The sequence below is a fragment of the Canis lupus genome, chromosome 35 (genome assembly GCF_048164855.1).
Source record: "Canis lupus baileyi chromosome 35, mCanLup2.hap1, whole genome shotgun sequence".
NCBI classification, from domain to species: domain Eukaryota; kingdom Metazoa; phylum Chordata; class Mammalia; order Carnivora; family Canidae; genus Canis; species Canis lupus.
Genome location: NC_132872.1, coordinates 1429732 through 1448796, shown reverse-complemented (window position 1 = coordinate 1448796; position 19065 = coordinate 1429732). Strand labels below are relative to the sequence as shown.

The following is a 19065-nucleotide window of genomic DNA, read 5'->3' as shown; positions in this document are numbered from 1 at the left end:
GTGCTATAGAATTTTTTAAAAGATTTTATTTATTAATTAGAGCGCGTGCACGAGCACGGGTAAGGGCAGAGGGAGAAGGAGCAGCAGACTCCCCGCTGAGCGGAGAGCCTGATGTGGGGCTCGATCCCAGGACCTGGAGATCATGACCGGAGCCAAAGGCAGGCGCTTAACCAGCTGAGCTCCCCGGCGCCCTGGGCCAACCCCTGCTGGCTCCTGGGAGCAGCTCTTGGCATTTCTTCCCAACTTGGAGGTCAGTGACGTCATGTTGGCCGCTTGACATCAGCCAGGGCGGGAGCATTTAGGCCGCGGCAATCAGCCAGTGCTACAGATGGGGGTTTCTGCCCCCAGAGAGCGGGGTGCTAACCGTTTACCAACATATTGCTGATTGTCCTGTTGCTCGGGGTTGGAGTCGCGAGGAGGCAGCGAGCTGAGCGTGGCTGCAGCGGCAGGAGCGGCACGGCCGGCCTTGGAGCTGGGCCCACCCGAGCAGCAGGAGCAGGACTGTGGTCCCCAGCTCAGGACTGCAGTGCCTGGGGGCCCCTTAATCTCTGGAGCGGGGGCACTTGAAGCTGAGGAGCGCGGGCAGCGTCAGGCCACAGCCCGTCCGGAGCCGGTGCCCACCGGGGGCAGCGCGGGTTCGCTCTCAGCCCGTGGAGGGAGGCTGGCGACCGGCCGTGCGCCCCGAGGGGGGAGCGGGTGTCGGGGCCCCGGCCGCCCACTACGCCGCAGCGCCTCCTGCCTCCTCCCGGGCCCGGGCGGGCTCCCGGCCCCAGTGGCCCCTGAGCCCGGAGGCCGAGGTCAGCGGCGAGGTGCAGAACCGGCCCGCGCCCGGGCCAGGAGCAGGAGGGCCGGATAACGGCCGCACGGCGACACGGGGGACCAAGCGCTAGCCGCCGGGCCCTCGCCGCTGCTCTTAGGCACTGAGGCTCGGGAGGGGAAGGGCCTTCCTCCGCTCCCGGGCTCAGGCCTCGGAGCCTCCTTGCCGCACCTCGCCGGTCGCGCCCTCCCGGCCACCCAGGACGCCAGAGGGTTGTCGGGCGCAAGAGGTAGGGCCTCCTGGGGACTGAGGGAGGTCATTCGGGACCGCCAGTAGCGATCTGCCTCCATGACAGCTGCTGTTACACCTCGGAACATCACGGAGGCTGGAAAGGGCGGGGCAGGCACGGACTGGCCACCGGGCATGGCCACCGGGCATGGGCCACGGGTTCATCAGGGTTGTGACTGCTCAGATCTTTGGTCTTTAGGGGGAAAGGGTGACAGCTTACCCAGAAGGCAGAGCAGCCAAAGCCTATGCACAGGAGAGGCAGTAGTGGGAATTCTGGAAGGGAAAGGAAAGGAAGAGAGTCAGGGCTGTGTCCCAGCCCAGCTACCCACAGCGGTGGAGTGGCGCCTTCCCCTACGGCTGAATCTTGGCCAGTGGCTTTTCTGTCACATTGTCAGGCTTCGCCCCCAGTTCCAAGATGTGAAGGCTGAGATGGTCCCTCCAAGCCCCACTCAGCAGAGAGGACAGGGCTGGAGGGTCTTCCAGGGTCAGGTGGGGAAACAGGAGTGTCTCACTCTTGAGAGGGAAGTGGCACTTCTCTGTGGCAGGCCTGGTGGTGCCAGGGGTCACCACAAAAAGGCGGCAGAGCCACGGCCCACCGGCCACCTGGCAGGCTGGCTGTCTGGTGAGGTTGTTCAGGGCACGGCACAGGACCCAGTCCTCGGTCCCACCCATGTCCACCACCTCCACGGACGAGCCCAGGCCTGGGAGGTGGAGAAGGTGCCGGGGGGGCATGTAGGTGTGCGTGAAGAGCAGTGTGTAGTGGGTGGGCCTGCTTGGGAGTGCAGGTGCATGGACCACCTGCTCCAGGTGCCCTAGGCCAGGCACTAGGCCCCCCTGGTGCAGGCAGCCAAAGAGAAGGGCACCCAGGACATTGAAGAGGACCAGAGTGCCCTTGCAGGGCACAGGTTGGGTCTGTGGACTACAAAGTAGGACCAGGGGGACCAGGAGGGGGATCAGGAACCGGGCCTCCTGGTGGCTAAAGGCAGACAGCAGGGCCAGAGGCGTGAAGTAGAGGAGCAGGAGGCAGGGCCTGGGGCTAGACAGCAGGCTCCAGCCCCCCGGAGCCCTCAGGAAGCCCGCCTGTGCAAAGGCCTGGAGGCCGGCTTGCAGCTGCTGCCACGCCGCCTGCAGGGCCCAGGCGTGCAGCATCCCGAAGAGCAGGAAACCATTGACTGCCAGGTGAGTGAGCCGCATGTGTGTGCCATGCCTCGCCAGGTTTTGAGGATCCAGGTTGTAGTACAGGAAGTTGGCAGGTGTAAGAACGAGGGCGCTGGCTCTGGATGGACTGGAGAAGTACCAGCTGTCCACGGCCACAAACACGGCTGCCACGAGGGTGGCCCCTGGGAGCAGCACCAGGGCTTCCTTCATCGGCGACTTGAAGCCAGGGCTGGTGGCGGTACAAATGCTCCAGAGGAAGAGCGGGACCAGAGCAAAGGCCAGAAACGTGGGCCGGTTGAAGAAGCCAGCAGCCACGACACCCCCGAGAAGCCAGCCGCACCACCGCGGGCCCGGGGCAGGCTTCCGGGGTGCGGGGCTCCAAGCCACGCGGGGGGACACCAGGACCAGCAGCCCCGCAAAGAGCAGTCCCTCGATGGCGTTGGAGAAGGTCCTTGTGTAGAAGACCAGGGTGACGTAGGACCCGGCCAGCAGGACCAGGGCGCGCCAGCGCTCCGCCCCCCAGCGCGGGGCCAGGTGGTACACGGCCAGGTCCAGGCCGAAGGAGAGGCCGGTGAGCAGGAGCCGCGGGCCCACCAGCAGCGCGTAGCCGCTGGCCGCGCCGGGCCCCAGCCCCCAGCGGCCCCAGAGCCGGAGCAGCCAGAAGGCGCAGCCCGAGGTCAGCAGCGGGAGCAGCGGCGAGCGGCAGGAGCTGGCGGCCTGGAACTCCCAGGGCCGCGCCGCCTCCACACCCAGGATGTCCTCTGTGGACGGAGAAGCGCAGTGAGCCGGGCCGCAGCGGCCGCGTCCCCCCGGCCTGCCCGGCGGTCCCTGGGCCCGAGGGCGATGGGCCCTCCTGCTCGGTGAGCTGCGCCTCGGGAGGGACCCAGGGCCCGATGCCACCGCCCGAGCCCAGCTGGTGGCAGGGAGGACACCCGGGACCCCAACCCCGAGGGCCTGAGCGTGCTGCTGGCTCGGAGAGCGAGGGGCCCGGGCGGGACGCGGGTGGCCCCCAGGCCCCCAGCAGCAGGGAAGGCCGGGCTCTGCGGCACAGTCCCCGTGGCCTCCCGACGGGTGCTCGGCGCCGCCCAGGCCTCGAGTTCGAGCCTGAGATGTGGCCTGAGCGAGCGCCCGGACCTGCCTTCTGGATTACGGACGTGCTTGGTTAGGCAGCGATGGGCGAGTGTAGGGAAGCTCAGGCCTTCCAAGGCCAGGAGGGACGGCGCCCGGGAAGTCAGGGGACAGTGTGCCCTGGGCCAGGTGTGGGGAGTGGCAGGGGGAGGCTCCAGTCCTCTCCTTGGGGTGCAAGAGCAGAGGCAGAGTCACAGTCAGGGTCGAAAACCCATCCCTGTGACGGTGGCTGTCGTCCAGGACACGCATGTGAGACCAGGGAAGGGAACGAGCGATGGCGGTTACGATCAGAAGCGGCTATGGTGTCGTCTGTGGCACGTGGGATGTTTAGGAGGATGCATTCAGGCGGTAGTCACGCAATGAAAAGCCTGGGGCCGGCCTGTGCCTGCGTGCTGCGGTGTCTCAGAGCTCTGAGGGGCAGGCGGGGGCAGGGGTGTGCAGGGGGCAGACATCGGGCTCTTAAGTTCTGCATCTCAGCTCCAGGCCCCACACCTCAGGCTTGGAGCCCTGCCCGCTGCCTGGGGCTCTTTACTTCTCCTGTGTATCCCCACGCCCTCTTGGCCATTTTCTCTATGTCAGAAGGTGAAAGGGAGGGACGCCTGGTGGCTCAGTCAGTTAAGCACCCGACTCTTGACTTCGGCTCAGGTCATGATCTCAGGGTCCTGGGATGGAGCCCAGCTCTGGCTCTGCCTTCAGTGGGGAGTCTGCTTGAGATTGGGGCTCCCTCTCCCTCTGCCCCTCCCCCTCAACCCTCTATCTCTGAAATGAATGAATAACTGATTGATTGATTGAATGAATAAATAAATAAATAAATCTAAAAAAATAAGGTGAAAGGGAAACAAAATCAAGGTCAGATCAATCTGGCTGCTTTTTTTTTTTTTTTTACTGGCTCAGGTTAAAAACCTTTCACCTAAAAAAAAAAAAAAAAAAAGGGCAGGGGGATCCCTGGGTGGCTCAGCGGTTTCGTGCCTGCCTTTGGCCCAGGGCGTGATCCTGGAGTCCCGGGATCGAGTTCCGTGTCGGGCTCCCTGCATGGAGCCTGCTTCTCCCTCTGCCTGTGTCTCTGCCTCTCTCTCTCTCTCTATGTCTATCATAAATAAATAAAAATAAATCTTTAAAAAAAAAAACAAACTTTCACCTGAAGAAACAAACCCAGCTGTGAGCCCTATGGCAGAGACAGCTGCGTGTCTGTCTCCCCAGTATCCATCACTTCCTTCCTTCCTTCATTTATTTAGTTGGGCCTTTGGTCAGCCATAAAGACTATTTCTCAGCTTCCTTTGCAGCTGGTGTGTCCATGTAATACATTCTGACCAACTGGATGGAAACGAGCAAAAAGTATATGACATTCAAAATATGCCCTTAAAGGGGCATCCGGCTGGCTCAGTTGGAGGAGCATGTGACTCTTGATCTTGGGGTTGTAAGTTTGAGCCCTGTGCTGGGTGTAGGGCTCACGCCCATCACCTCTCCAGTGGCTGGAAAGACTTGGTTTTACACTTGATGGCTGGAGCTAACGCAGCCATCTTGAACCATGAGGAGGAAGCCAAGTGCCCACAGCATCTGAAAAGCCTCACAGTCCCTGGCAACCACCCTCAGGCTGTATCCTACGCCCTTCGGCAGATAAATTCTAACCAGTGAGCATTCCAGGCCTGGATGCCCTCAGCTCTCAGACAAACCTAGAGAAGACAAATTTCAGTACCTCAGGCCACAGCCGTGTGTATGTGTCCCCAAGCACTCAGGAGGCCCGACTCTAAAATCTCTTTGCTGAGAAGTACAAAACAGCATCCACTCTGAACAGCCAGCACTGTTGGTCCAAGCAGCAAAACACCAAAGAGGCTGGCATTTCATTCGTCCCATCCAGAGGGTCAATGTCACAGGGTCAGGAAGGAGATGTGAAATCCCCACGGGCGAGTTCTCATTCCGGAGAGGCTCACGGATTTACTGCTCAGCCACACAGGCGTGGTTCCCCGCTTCCCACTGACTCTCCAAACGGCAACCACCCAGACTTTGCTGCAACTTATCCCAACGGCACACAGGGGCCTTACCTGCCATGACCTCAGGTGACTGGAAGAACTCATCCGGGTGCACGTAGCCCGTCTGTGGAAGGAGACACCACACCAGGCGGAGCAGGCCCAGGCTGCCCCACAGCACCCTGAGGGCCATCTTCAGATCCAGCTGTGGCCAAGACCCTGTGCCAGGCGCCTCCAATGGCTTCTCGGTCGCCTCAGATGCTGTTCTGGTTCCACAGACCTGCATCTGCTGAGAATAGCATTGCTTAGTTGCGTTTGTTTTTGCTTTTTTAAGATTTTATTTACTTATTCACGAGAAACACAGAGAGAGAAGCAGAAACACAGGCAGAGGAAGAAGCAGGCTCCCTGCAGGGAGCCCAATGCAGGACTCGATCCCAGGACCCTGAGCCAAAGCCAGATGCTCATCTACTGAGCCACCCAGGCATCCCGGTTAGTTGTTATAGGTAAATTATAATATGTCCAGTTGTCTATACGAACACAAAATGGGCCCACGAGGCAGCAGGAGCGTCCCGTGCATATCTCATTTCATCCTTTCTACAGTCTGGGGCAGTGGGTCTTCCTATCTCCATTTTACATATAGGGAAACTGAGGCCTCTGTTGAGTGACCTGGTTACTGCTAACCATATTTGCTAAGTGTCTAAATATGACATCTGCACATAGGGTTTAGGGTGGCCTCCAAATACGGGTCTCACAGCCCCATCCTGCTCACCAGTTCCTGCCCACGGGCAAGCACAGTAGCCTGTCTCTTGCCCTTCTGAGAACTTTGGATCCTCAACGCATTCCACCCACTTCCCTGCAAAAATAAACTATGTTTGACCCCATTGTCGCCAGTCGCTCCCTCCAACCTTCACACACCCTGAAATTTCCCTTTGGAAGGTCCTGAGAACTGAGTGCTATGGTCGGAAGGTTTGTGCCCTACCCCATTCATCGGCTGAAATACTAATGACCAATGTGATGGAGTCAGAAAGGGGAGGCCTCTGGGAGGGAGTCCTCATGGGTGGAGCCCTCTGAATGGGATTAGTGCTTTTATAAAAGAGACCCCATAGAAGTCCCTCACCCCTTCCACCACGTGAGGACACAGTGGGAGGAAGAGGGCCCTCACCATGCCGGCACCTTGACTTTGGACTTCTCAGCCTTCAGAACTGTGAGAAATCAATGTCTCTTGTTTATGAGCCCCCCCTCCCCCAGTCTGTGGTATTTTGTTATAGAAGCCTGAGCACACGAGATACTTTCCCCTGGTGGGGATTCTTACGCCCCCGACCTAAGATCTGTAGGAATCAGAGCCCGCTGCCCAACAGGACCTAGGTGCCAGACATCAGGACTTCCCTATCATCTCCGGTGAACAGGAACAGTCCGACTCTCCCCCAAGAACACAGACGGTGACTGTTTGCTCCTGACTTTGCTATTTTAAAGCCTGATATCAAGATTTTATTTATTTATTCATGAGAGAAATAGAGAGAGAGGCAGAGACCCAGGCAGAGGGAGAAGCAGGCTCCATGCAGGGAGCCCGACGTGGGACTCGTGGGACTCGATCCTGGGACTCCAGGATCATGCCCTGGGCCGAAGGCAGGCGCTAAACCACTGAGCTCCCCTGCCCCCGGCGGCCCTTAAAACCTGATCTTAACAGCTATTGTCCTCCAGTGGAATAGATCGTAGCCGAGGGGATGAGAGCGTAAAGCAACAGAATAGGATTCCAGCAGATGCGGACAAGGAGCCTCCTGATACTTAGTAAACACCTCGAGGGACGCCGGGTCAGGAGTGGGGGGTCCTCAGCGGATGAGCGCCTGCCTTGGGCTCAGGGGTGACCCCTGGGTCCCGGGATCGAGTCCCATGTCGGGCTCCCTGCATGGAGCCTACTTCTCCCTCTGCCTGTGCCTCTGCCTCTCTCTCTCCCTGTGTCTCTCATGAATAAATAATCTGTTAAACAAAAACAAACAAAAAACTAAACACATCAAGGAGTTTGAAGGTAGCTTTTGCAGTCTCTGCTTGAGACTTCGGACTGAATTGTACAGATTCTTTTTCCAGAGCCAGTGAATGAATATCCTGACTTTTAGATGTAAGATGAGTTTGGGACACCCGGGTGGCTCAGCAGTTGAGCGTCTGCCTTGGGCTCAGGGCTTGACCCTGGGGTCCTGGGATCGAGTATCCCATCAAGTTCCCCGCAGGGAGCCTGCTTCTCCCACTGCCTGGGTCTCTGCTTCCCTCTCTGTCCCTCATGAATAAATAAATAAAATCTTTAGAAAAAAAATCGAGGTAAGATGAGGTCAAACAAGGACCCGTTCCTTCCCAAGCAATGCCTAAAAGAGAACTTCAATCTCCTCCATTTTGACCTTAGTCTGTACTCCGTAACTAATTAATTCTTCTTTCCAGCTTATCTCTTAACTCAGGCAAAAGGCCCTGTGGGCAAAGCGTCCCTTAATGGGAATCAAACCTTCCTACCCCTTCCCCCTTCAAGCAATAAGGACTGCCCTGAGCCAGCAAGACCCTTAGTGACTGTCCCCGAAACAATGATCGACCTGACTTTTCCTGCCCACCTGCACGTACCCACAGCGTCAGTCCAGTGTCTTCCCGCTGCTGGCCTCCGTGAAATAAATTCCTTTCCTGTTTCACCACCAATTGTCTCTCTGTCTTTGGATTCTTTGGATTTTGTCAGCAGTGAGTGGCTGAACCGGTCTGTTGGGAGCCCTGGAGCCAGGGGCGCTTGCACCCCTCAGCCTGGTTACATGCCCTCACTTTAATTTTCCTTCCAGGCTGGAATTCAAAGTGCATTGTAATTTAGCAGTTCACAGGATGAGAGTGTGGGTTTGGTTTTCAGCAATCTCAGCCCTGCAAGTAAGAGGAGATAAGGGTCTCTTTGAGGGCACACAGAGGTCATTTTATGAGGACCTTGAGCTGGGGATTTGAAGCCCAGCAAAGGTACCATGTACATGGTCACCCAGAGCCTTGCCTGGGGGCCCTCTAATGCCACAGCACACCATGCACTCCCAGTGCCCCCCTTCCCACTTGAAATAGTCATTAGTGCCTTCAGATCTAATCCGTCTAGGGAACCAGTTCCATAAAACCCAGAACCCCTATTCAGAAAACCCATGAGATCCTGTTCCTCTAGAACCATTTGCAGGAACAAAATCTGTATGAGTCAGGGTTCAGCCAGAGGAAGAGAACCAGTAGGAGATATGCACTAAGATTTGTTAAGAATTGGCTTATGGGGATCCCTGGGTGGCGCAGCGGTTTGGCGCCTGCCTTTGGCCCAGGGTGCAATCCTGGAGACCCGGGATCGAATCCCACGTCGGGCTCCCGGTGCATGGAGCCTGCTTCTCCCTCTGCCTGTGTCTCTGCCTCTCTCTCTTTCTCTCTGTATGACTATCATAAATAAATAAAAAATTAAAAAAAAAAAAGAATTGGCTTATGCATTTGGGGGGCTGGCTAGGCAAATCTGAAACCTAAAGGGCATTTAGGAAGGGCTGGGGCAGGATGGGAGGCGGCCTCCACAAAGGGCAGTTTCTAATTCAGGAACACCTTGGTTCATTCTAAAGTCCCTTCAACCGATCCCATCAGGCCTACATAGATTATCTGGAATAACCTCCTGTATTTAAAGTCACCTGATTGTGCACTTTCTACAAAATACCTTCACGGCAACATTCAGCTTAGTGTTTGATCAGCTGGGGATCATCGCTTAGGCAAGTTGACACAAAAAAACTGACCAACAGGGATCCCTGGGTGGCGCAGCGGTTTGGCGCCTGCCTTCGGCCTAGGGCGCGATCCTGGAGACCCGGGATCGAATCCCACATCGGGCTCCCGGTGCATGGAGCCTGCTTCTCCCTCTGCCTGTGTCTCTGCCTCTCTCTCTCTCTCTCTCTGTGACTATCATAAATAAATAAAAATTAAAAAAAAAAACAACTGACCAACATGCCCTAAATAATTCAGGGTTTATGGCTGTATTTCAATTTTATTTATGATTTTTTTAAAAGAGATTTCGAGGGGCTCCTGGCTGGCTCAGTTGATAGAGCATGTGACTCTTGATCTCAGGGTTGTGAGTTTGAGCCCTACACTGGGTGTAGAGATTACTTAAGAATAAAATCTGTATTTATTTATTTAAGAATAAAATCTTTAAAAAAATTAAATGTACACTTTAGAAAGATTTATTTGAGGGAATCCCTGGGTGGCTCAGTGGTTTGGAGCCTGCCTTCGGCCCAGGGTGTGATCCTGGGGTCCTGGGATCGAGTCCCATGTCAGGCTCCCTGCATGGAGCCTGCTTCTCCCTCTGCCTGTGTCTCTGCCTCTGTCTCTCTCATGAATAAATAAATAAAATCTTTAAAAAAAAAAAAAAGATTTATTTGAGAGAGGGAGAGAGAGTAGGGGGAGGGGCAGAGGGAGAGGGAGTCTCAAGCAGACTTCCACGCTGAGTGTGGAGCCCGACTCGGGGCTTGATCTCAAGACCCGAGATCAGGACCTGAGCTTCAACCAAGAGTCGGACGCTTAACCGCCTGTGCCACCCAGGCGCCCCTCTGTGTTTGAATTTTAGCTCGATGGGATGATTCTTCATGTAACTTACCCGTGGCTTGTTTCTTTTACTCAAGAGTCTGTTAATGGCTTTCCTGCTGGTCCCGTAGCTGCAGGCCCTCTTCGGTGCTCTGTGGTCGGCACTGGATGACTACACCGCAATCTAGGCGTCCTTCTTACTGTTGTTTATCTGCCAGGGCATCTCCAGGTGTCGACAAATCCTTCTTTTCCTGCGAATGCTGCTACAAACATTCTTACACAACAGGTCCCTGAAGTACATTCCTAGAAATGGAATCCCTGGGTCTTGGGTGTGCATCCCTCTAACCTCATTACACAATGTCCAGCTGTTCTGCAAAGGTCCTGGCAGCCAGCAGATGGCTCAGTGCCCACGGCTCCATGCACTCGTTTATGCTTGGGACACTCTACCATTTTGATTTTGTGAATCTTGTGGGTTTTTTACATGTGTTTCTCTGATCACTGATGTAGCCGAACACCTTTGCAGATGTTGGTGGAACAGTTTTGTTTCTTCTGTGGAACTTCTTCTGATCATTTTTTCTTACTCTGTGTAGGAATTCTTTCTATATTCCTACATGGCAAAATCCTTTTCCAACTTGTGGTTTGCATTCTCAACTCATTTCTATTCCTATAATGTTGGTTTCTTATGCTTTCTTTTTGTTTCTTGATCCTTTCCACCAGCATTTTGTCAATTTTATGAATCTATATTGAAAAATTGACTTCTGGCTTTGTTCATCTTTTTTCTGTTTCATCTCCTTTTAATTAATTTTTCTTACCTTTATTTTTTTTCCTTCTGTTTACTTTCTTGGAAAAATTATTTTGCTGTTTTATTTCAAATTTTTTCATATGGACACTTAGTTCATTAATTTTGAGCCTTTATTTTTGAGCTCATTAATTTTTTGAGCCCATTTTCTATGAGAAATATTTAAGGTTATACATTTTTATTTTTTAAAATTTTTATTTTTAAAATTTATTTTTAAAAAAGACTTTTTTTTATTTATTCATGAGAGACACAGAGAGAGAGGCAGAGACACAGGCAGAGGGAGAAGCAGGCTCCATGCGGGGAGCCCGACGTGGGACTCGATCCCGGGACCCCAGGATCAGGCCCTGGGCCGAAGGCCACGCCAAACCGCCGAGCCACCCGGGCTGCCCACATTACATATTTCATATTGTGTGCGTGTCCCTTCCCAACGTCTCCATGCTTAAAAACAAAAGTGGCCAGAGGGACACCCTTCCCAATGGCATCAGTTCCTGTGCCACCCTGGGATAGTTAGATCTTCCCGTCACCGAGTTACTTAGGGAAGGAGGCGGGATGGCCAGCGGTGGAGTAACCGTCTGCATTGCTGCACTCTGGTATCAAAGTGAGGACAGAAGAAACGGGACAGCTTGGAGGGCACAGCTGCAAGTCGGGGGGCTCTGTGGGACACTGGGGAGAATTATCCCCCCCAGGTATAGATAGATCAACGTGCCGAAGTTGAAAAAAAATCCAAATAATGAGAAGTTCAAATGCTGTTGAATTTTCAGACTTGTCCCACCAAGACAAGTCATAGAGCAGTAACAATCTAGATCTTTCCAGGAAGTGAAGGTAGAGGCCCCGGCCTGCCTCCTGGGAACCCTAGGTCAGGACTACAAAGTATCGGCCACTGCTGTAGCTGCTGCTACTCCACTTGAGACTTCTCAGGCTCCAGGACAACAGGGAGAACTGGGATCGTGCAGGAAGTGGTCCCAACCCACAAGGCTACCCTAGAAAATCTGTACAATCGTTGGGCCACGATGACAGATTAAAAGTGGCTCCAGCTGTAGACAGGCCCCTCTCTGAGAACATCTGTAGGTCCCCACAGTCTCTCTGATGGCCTCATCCAGCTCCTTGTCATCTTCCTTCTCTGGCTCCTTCTCAGTCTCTTGGCGTTGCCTTTCCATAGCAGCTCCTCTGGGGCTGGGGCACCCCAGGGCTGCCAGCAGGGGCCACTACCATAATATTTAATACGCTATGTTCTGTGGTTTCATTATGTTAGGATTCTGGGTGGCATTTCTTTTTAGCCCATTTGGAAACTTTTTTGGCTTCCTGACTATGTGGACAACGGTCCTTTTCCAACTATAGAAAATAATCTTCCATCATTTTTTCCAAATATTATCTCTTCTCTCTTTTTTAAAGGTTTTATTCATTTATCCATGAGAGACAGAGAGAGAGAGAGAGAGAGAGAGAAGCAGAGACACAGGCAGAGGGAGAAGCGGGCTCCCTGTGGGGAGGCCGATGCGGGACTCAATCCTGGGTCTCCAGGATCACAACCTGAGCCAAAGGTAGATGCCCAACCACTGAGCCCCCCCAGACGTCCCAAAATCTTTTTGTTCTTTTTTAAACCTTTCTATTGAATTTTACATTTCAATTTTATGTTTTTCTTTCCTATGAGTTGTTCGATTTTTCCACAGTTGTTGCTCTTGTGTCATATTCTCAAGCCCCTTTCATTATATTACATTAAGCACACTTATTTGGTATTGGAGATCTGGTCATTCCAACATCTAAAGTGTTTTTAGGTTTGAATCTGCTGTCTTGCTTCTGCTGGTTCTCACTCATGGTGCCTTGTTTACTTCTATATTTACCAAATTATTTTATGTATTCCTTGGACATAACCTGTGTGAATGATTTGGGGCCAGTGATGAAGGCAACTTTCTGAATTCCACTGACAGGGATTCACACTTGCTTCTGTCAGGGGCCTGGGGGCATCAAAAGTCTGGGGCTCGTTTTTTTTGTTTTTAGGGGAGGTGGTGCGTCGCCATGTGAATTCAGGCTGAAAATCTCTACGAGGGCAGGCCCGTGGTTATACATTCTCAGGGGAGATTCCCTCACCGGCACCCAGATTCCATCAGCTTCAGGATTCCTTGCAGTCCTCTGGGGATGGAAGAGTTTATTTCTAGGTCACTCACCTTTTTGGTTGTTCCTTTTTAAACAGTTTTAATGAGACATAATTAACAAAGAACTCATTCATTTACAGTATTCAATTCGGGGCTGCCTGGGTGGCTCGGTCAGTTAAGCCTTTGACTCAGGTCATGATCTTAGGGTCATGGGATCGCGCCCTGCATCTGCTCAGCACAGAGTCTGCTTGTCTCTCTCCTCTCTCTCTCTCTCAAATAAATAAAATCTTAAAAAGAAAAGTGTTCAATAGTTTTTAGTATATTCGCAGATATATGCAAACATCACCCCTGTCAATTCTAGATCATTTTGATCCCTCAAGAACGAAACACATACCCCTTACTTCATCATCTCCCATCCTCCTGCCACCATCGCAGCCCTAAGCAACCACTAGTCTACTTTCTCTGTGTAGATTTTTCTGTTGCGGACTTTCATATGAATAGAATCATCCAGCATGAGGCCTTTTGTAGTTAGCTTATATTGCTTAAAATAATGTTTTCTGGGGCACCTGGGTGGCTCAGTGGGTTGAGCGCCTGCCTTCGGCTCCGGGCATGACCTTGGAGTCCAGGGATCGAGTCCCGCATCAGGCTCCCTGCATGGAGCCTGCTTCTCCCCCTGCCTATGTTTCTGCCTCTCTCTGTGTGTCTCATGAATAAAATAAATAAAATCTTAAAAAAAAAGTTTTCAAAGTTCATTCATGTTATAGACTGTATCAGTTTTTTTAGTTATTATGGCCAAATACAAGTCCATTGCATGGATGTACCACATTTTGTGTATCCATTCATCTGCTGATGAACATTCAAGATGTTTCCTCCTTTTGGCTATTTCGCATAGTGCTACCACAAACATTTGTGTCTAAGTTTCTGTGGGACATAATTTTTTCATTTTCCTGGGCGTAGACCTAGGAGTAGAATTGCTGGGTCATATTGTAACTCTACATTTAATCGTTTGAGGAACTGCAAGATTGTTTCCCAAGTAGCTGTTCCTTTTTACGATCCCACTAGCAGTGTATAAGGGTTCTGAATTCTCCACATCCTGGCCGACCTTTGATGTTATCTGGCTTTTTGATTCTAGTCATCCTAGTGAGTGTGAAGTGGTATCCCATTGTGGCTTTGATTTTCACGGGCATCTTTTTTCTTTTTTTAATCAAAGAAATCTTTTCCAGAAGTCCCTCAATAGACTTTCCATCAAGTCCTGTTGGCCAGAAAGGGATCAAATACGCCTTCATACACCCGCAGTCACTGGCAAGGGCACTGGGATTATCAGTGGCCACTGACCTCCTGGTTTGGGGCTGGGGCTGCGGGCTGCCTCCTATGAGATGCACAGAATCCAGAGGGTGTTTACCCCTAACAACATGAGGTTCTGCTAGGAAGGAGGAAGTAAGACAGGGTGAGCTGTGTGGCTCCTGCTTGTGGCTTCCATGACACCAGCTTCTGGTGGCTTCCTTCCTTCTTCTCTAACCATTTACTTTTAGGTACCTCTTCTGCTGCCTACTTCTGAAATGTCGGTGCTCCTGGTTTTCAACTTTCACCCTGCTCAGCATCTACACTCTTCCTGGGTCATCTCATTTATTCTCATGGATTCAGTTTCCATTTGATGACTTTCTGACATTGCTTTTTCTCTGAGCTGCAGATTTACTGATAATAGATAATAACAACAATAATAGGGTTGCCATTTTTAGAGACTTATTGTGTTCCAGACACTGCACATTGTCTCATTTTATAACAACCCTAAAATTCTATTCCTATTCCTACTTGATAGATGAACTAACAGGTTTAAAGAGGTCAAGCTTTTTGCCCAAGGTGATAGAACTAGTAGGTTGATGAATGTAGGAGTCGGACCCAGTCTGTTTGACTCCAGAGCCCTGAGCCACTGTCTGTGGGGGCTTTTGCACCCACCTCAAACACAGGGCAGCCAAACAGAACTCCTCACTTTCCCATGAACCAGCCCTGCCCCCCACATCCCCTGCAGCAGTGGGCGAATGACGGTTTGTCTGATTATTCGGTCCAGAAATCTAGGAGTCATCTTCCTTCTTCACCCCTTCACTAAATGATACTAACTTTGCTTTCTAATCATTTTTTTTCTTTCTTTCCCTTTTTTTTTAAAAAAAAGTAATCTCTACACCCAAGGTGGGGCTTGAACTCACTAAATCCATGAGCCCACAATGAAGAGTCGCATGCTGAGCCAAAGGAGCCAGTCAGGCAACCCTCTAAGCATTTCTTAAATCCACCTCTTGTGCTTGGTCCTCTCCTGTCCCAAGCTGGGTCCGTTGTGACTGGGGTATATGCTACCTGAGATTCCTCGGCCCCAGGGGTGGCTGTGCAGGGACCGCAGGTGGCTGGAACCCCAGGGTTGGTTGCCTTTAGCTACAAACAGCCTCTTCCCATTTTACCCCCACGTGTCATACAGAAAGGAATCATTTTCTGTGAATGCATAATAAGGAAAATATGGAGACAAGATCTAGAGTAGATGGCACCCAGCTGTCCTTTCCCTCCCCTAACTGCATCCGCCCTCCTGCTGCAGCCAGAGCCCAGCATTCATTTCTCTGGGGTGGGGGTGGGGGGTCAGCCCCTCTCCCACCCTCCCACCCTGAGGACCACGTCCACCCTGAGGCCCGCCGGTCCTCCCCTGCCCCACCCTCACCTCTGTGCCTGTAGAACTTGGCCTGCAGACACATTACTCTTTTCTCACCCTCTTCTCACCACAGCGTCTTTGCTCATGCTGCTTCCTTTGCTGGATATGCTTCTCGCATAAGGGTTGAAACCCTCTCTGGCGCCGCCGTAGGCCGCTTCAAATCCTTGCTGTCACTTGCTCGTGGCAAAAGAGTACTCGATCTGTAAGATGAAGTTAGCTGTTGTGAAGAAAACGTGAAAAACAAACCTAACGGCTTCTCTCGTTATTTTTTGTGCTTCAGCCGCTGAGAGCCCCTAGAAGTCCTCAGCAGTCTCACTTCTACAGAACCCTGGGCTTCGTGCGCACCCACCCCTGGCGCCTTCTGAGAGCTTCTCAGCCTGGTCGCGTTGAGATCCGCACCCGCACCCCCACCCCAACTCTGTCTGGGATCCGTTCCTATCTATCTCAGCCCCTCTAGGTCACCTGTTGGGGCTACTCTGAGTCCAGGGTCAACGACAGAGTCGGAGGTTCCCCAGAGGAGGTGACAACCTAACAGGGCATTGGACCTCACAGGAGGTTCTCAAGAAAGACCCAAGGGCAGGCCGGCGCAGGGCTGGACCTCCAGTCCAGGTGTGCGAGGGGGAGGGGCCACCTGCGTGGAGGCCCAGCCCCACGGCCACGGCTGGGCAGCCCGCCCCAGGGTGGGGATGGGGGATGGGGAGATGGGGGTGGGGGATGGGGTAGATGTGGGATGGGGTGATGGGGGAGATGGGGGATGGGGAAGATGGGAGATGGGGATGGGGGAGACGGGGATGGGGTGATGGGTAGATGGGGGATGGGGGTGGGGGATGGGGTAGATGTGGGATGGGGAGATGTGGGATGGGGAGATGGGGGATGGGGAGATGGGGGATGGGGTGATGGGTAGATGGTGGATGGGGTAGATGGGGGTGGGGAGATGGGGGTGGGGAGATTGGGTAGATGGGGGTGGGGGATGGGGTAGATGGGGGATAGAGTAGATGGAGGGATGGGTAGATGGGTGATGGGGAGATGGGAGCATGGGGAGATGGCGGAGATGGGAGGATGGGGGAAATGGGAGAGATGGGGGTGGGGTGGGCCTGGGGTCACGGCCGGGGCGCCTCGTGCGGGGGCTTCCTCCAAGGAATGTCTGTCCCTTCAAACTTAAACTCCGTCCTGACGGGGAGGGAGGCGGCCCCAGGGTTGGCCCTTCTGCGCCTCCGCCTCCGGGGATGGAGCAGGTGCCGAGGGCGCAGGGCGGGGGCTGCTGGAGCGGAGCCGCGCAGGGGCAGGGGCAGGGGCAGGGGCAGGGGCAGGGGCCGGAGGCATCTCCGCGTAGGACGCGGGGCGCTCTCCTCTCGGGCCACGTCCCGCCCCGAACCCCGGCCCCGGCCCGGGGGCTCCCCTGAGCGCACCTGCCGCGGCGGCGGCGCCTCCCCTCCTTCGGGCCGGGGCCGCCTGCAGTCCCCCCGCCCCGCGGTCGGCGTCCGCGCCCCGCCCTCCCGCACCGGCAGCCTCGTCCCTGCCCCCCCTCCCCGCAGCAGCGGCCCCGGCGAGCACTGTGCGCGGAGTCCACCGCCGGCCGCGCCCCCCCGGACGCCCTGCTCCGCGCTGGGGCCGGGGCCGGGGCCGGGGCCGCGGCATTTGATTCCGTCGTTCGGGAGCGGAGCGGAGCGGGCCGGGCCGAGGCCCAGGAGCCCAGGAGGCCCGCGGGAGGCCCGGGCCTGCATCCGGGCGCCCAGCCCCCCAGCCTCTCCCCTCCGGAGGTCCCGCCGCCTCGGCAGCCCGCGCCCCGCCCCCCGCCAGGCCCCCCGAGCCGCCCGGACCCACTCACCGGCGGCGGCCTCGGGCTGCACCTGCGGCGCTGACGGCGTCGCCCCCGCGAGGCCCGCGCTTGGGGTGCGCCCGGCCGGCGGACCCGGGGGGGCAGGGGTGCGGCGGGCCCTCCGCGCAGCCGCTCTGGGGGCCGGGCCTCGGCTCCGCGCAGGGCGCGGGGCGGGGAGGGCAGGGCGGGGCGGGGCGCGCCCTGGGTCCCCGCGGGGGCTGCGGCGGCGGGGGCCCCCGGGCCTTGGCACGGCAGCCCCGCCCGGCGCCGCGCTGCGCGGAGGTCGCTCCAGGCCGGCCCGCTGCGTCCTTCACAGCGAGCCCTCGGGTCCCTGCGGGCGGGGAGCGGCTGAGCCCGAGGCCGGCTCGCAGGAAGGGGCGCCGCGCGTCTCTCCGCCGGCCCTGCCGCAGCAGCGAGCGGAGGCCGGGACCCCCCCAACCCGGGCGCAGCCGCCCCCGCCCCCGCCCCCTGCACGCACTCCGCGGCGGGCGCCGCTCACCTCCCGCGTTCCGCCGCCCCGGCCGAGGGCATCTTGGGCCCGGGAGCCTGCTGGGACACCGGGTCCTCGGTGGGGGCGGCGGCGGGGGCGGGTGCATGTGCAGAGCGGGTGCGGGAGCGCGTGCAGGAGCGGGTGCGCGTGCAGCAGTGGGTGCGGGAGCGCGTGCAGGAGCGGGTGCGCGTGCAGCAGTGGGTGCGGGAGCGCGTGCAGGAGCGGGTGCATGTGCAGGAGCGGGTGCGCGTGCAGCAGTGGGTGCGGGAGCGCGTGCAGGAGCGGGTGCGCGTGCAGGAGTGGGTGCATGTGCAGGAGCGGGTGCGCGTGCAGCAGTGGGTGCGGGAGCGCGTGCAGGAGCGGGTGCGCGTGCAGCAGTGGGTGCATGTGCAGGAACGGGTGCGGGAGCGCGTGCAGGAGTGGGTGCATGTGCAGGAGCGGGTGCGTGTGCAGCAGTGGGTGCGGGAGCGCGTGCAGGAGCGGGTGCGCGTGCAGCAGTGGGTGCATGTGCAGGAACGGGTGCGGGAGCGCGTGCAGGAGTGGGTGCATGTGCAGGAGCGGGTGCGTGTGCAGCAGTGGGTGCGGGAGCGCGTGCAGGAGTGGGTGCGTGTGCAGGAGCCGGTGCGCGTGCAGGAGCCGGTGCGCGTGCAGGAGCCGGTGCGGGAGCGCGAGCACCACCTGCCGGCCACCGGGGAGCGCGCCCCACCGCGGGCTGCCCTGGTGGCCTCCGCGGTGGGCCCGGTGGGGGGCGCGGTGGCTGCGGCGCTGTCCGGGTTGGGGAGGAGGCTCCCCTCAGCCCGGGGTCAGGGCTGCCCTGGCGCCCAGGAGAGCAGGAGAGCCTCCCTCCTTTTCCAAAGCCGGTGCCCGCGGGAAAGGCCTCTAGCGGAGGCCCCTCACCTGGGGTCTCCTTCAGGCCCACAGCAGCCCTCGCATTAAACACAAAACAGAACAAAACCCCTGCTTGATTGGGATTTGATGCACATACAGTAAATACCAGAAACTTCACATACTGCATACGGTTCTACAGCTGTTGACAGATGAAAACCCCAGGCTGCCCCTGTCCCAGCTCAAGCTACAGCACGGCTCCAAGAACCCAGAAAGTTCCCTCCAGCCCCTCGCAGGAGATCCTTTACCCTTTCTTCCCTGGGCTCAGGTAGCCACTCATCTGATTTCTATCACGGTTCTTTGTTTTACCAGGAATTTCACATAAATAAAACCATACAGGTCGTGGTCTTTCGTGCCCGGCGTCTTTCCGCTTTGCACACTGCTTTTGAGAGTCCTCCCCGTGGCTGCGTGTACCAGTGGTTGCCTCCTCCCACTGAGGAGTAGTATAAGTTT

At 55.9% G+C, this 19065-nt stretch overlaps 1 protein-coding gene across 18 annotated transcripts; it reads right to left on the bottom strand.

The window, feature by feature from the left end:
- Positions 1-8: 8 nt before the first annotated feature.
- Positions 9-17894, bottom strand: PIGZ (phosphatidylinositol glycan anchor biosynthesis class Z). Of its 18 annotated transcripts, none has more exons than XR_012024365.1 (5): positions 17247-17361; positions 15487-15618; positions 5374-5587; positions 1266-2964; positions 9-569 (listed from the first exon to the last, which is right to left on the bottom strand). XR_012024365.1 is itself a non-coding variant. In XM_072811956.1 (5 exons), exons 4-5 carry the CDS (start codon positions 5582-5584, stop codon positions 1397-1399), a joined length of 1779 nt encoding a protein of 592 aa, XP_072668057.1. In that variant the 5' UTR covers positions 7903-8184; positions 15428-15618; positions 17737-17754; the 3' UTR covers positions 9-1396. The 18 variants fall into 18 exon arrangements, 17 of the variants coding, with proteins under 17 accessions (XP_072668057.1, XP_072668060.1, XP_072668058.1 ...); XM_072811956.1 differs by lacking the exon at positions 17247-17361 and adding exons at positions 7903-8184; positions 17737-17754 and having other exon boundaries at positions 9-2964; positions 5374-5584; positions 15428-15618; XM_072811959.1 differs by adding an exon at positions 7893-8184 and having other exon boundaries at positions 9-2964; positions 5374-5584; positions 15428-15618; positions 17247-17332.
- Between the last annotated feature and the right edge of the window lie 1171 nt (positions 17895-19065).

Bases quoted from the DNA above. Each gene is read 5' to 3' on its own strand.
- PIGZ (XM_072811952.1), bottom strand. The intron at 2,965-5,373 runs GTAAGGCCCCTG...CTCCGTCCACAG, and splicing joins GTCACCTGAGGTCATGGCAG to AGGACATCCTGGGTGTGGAG.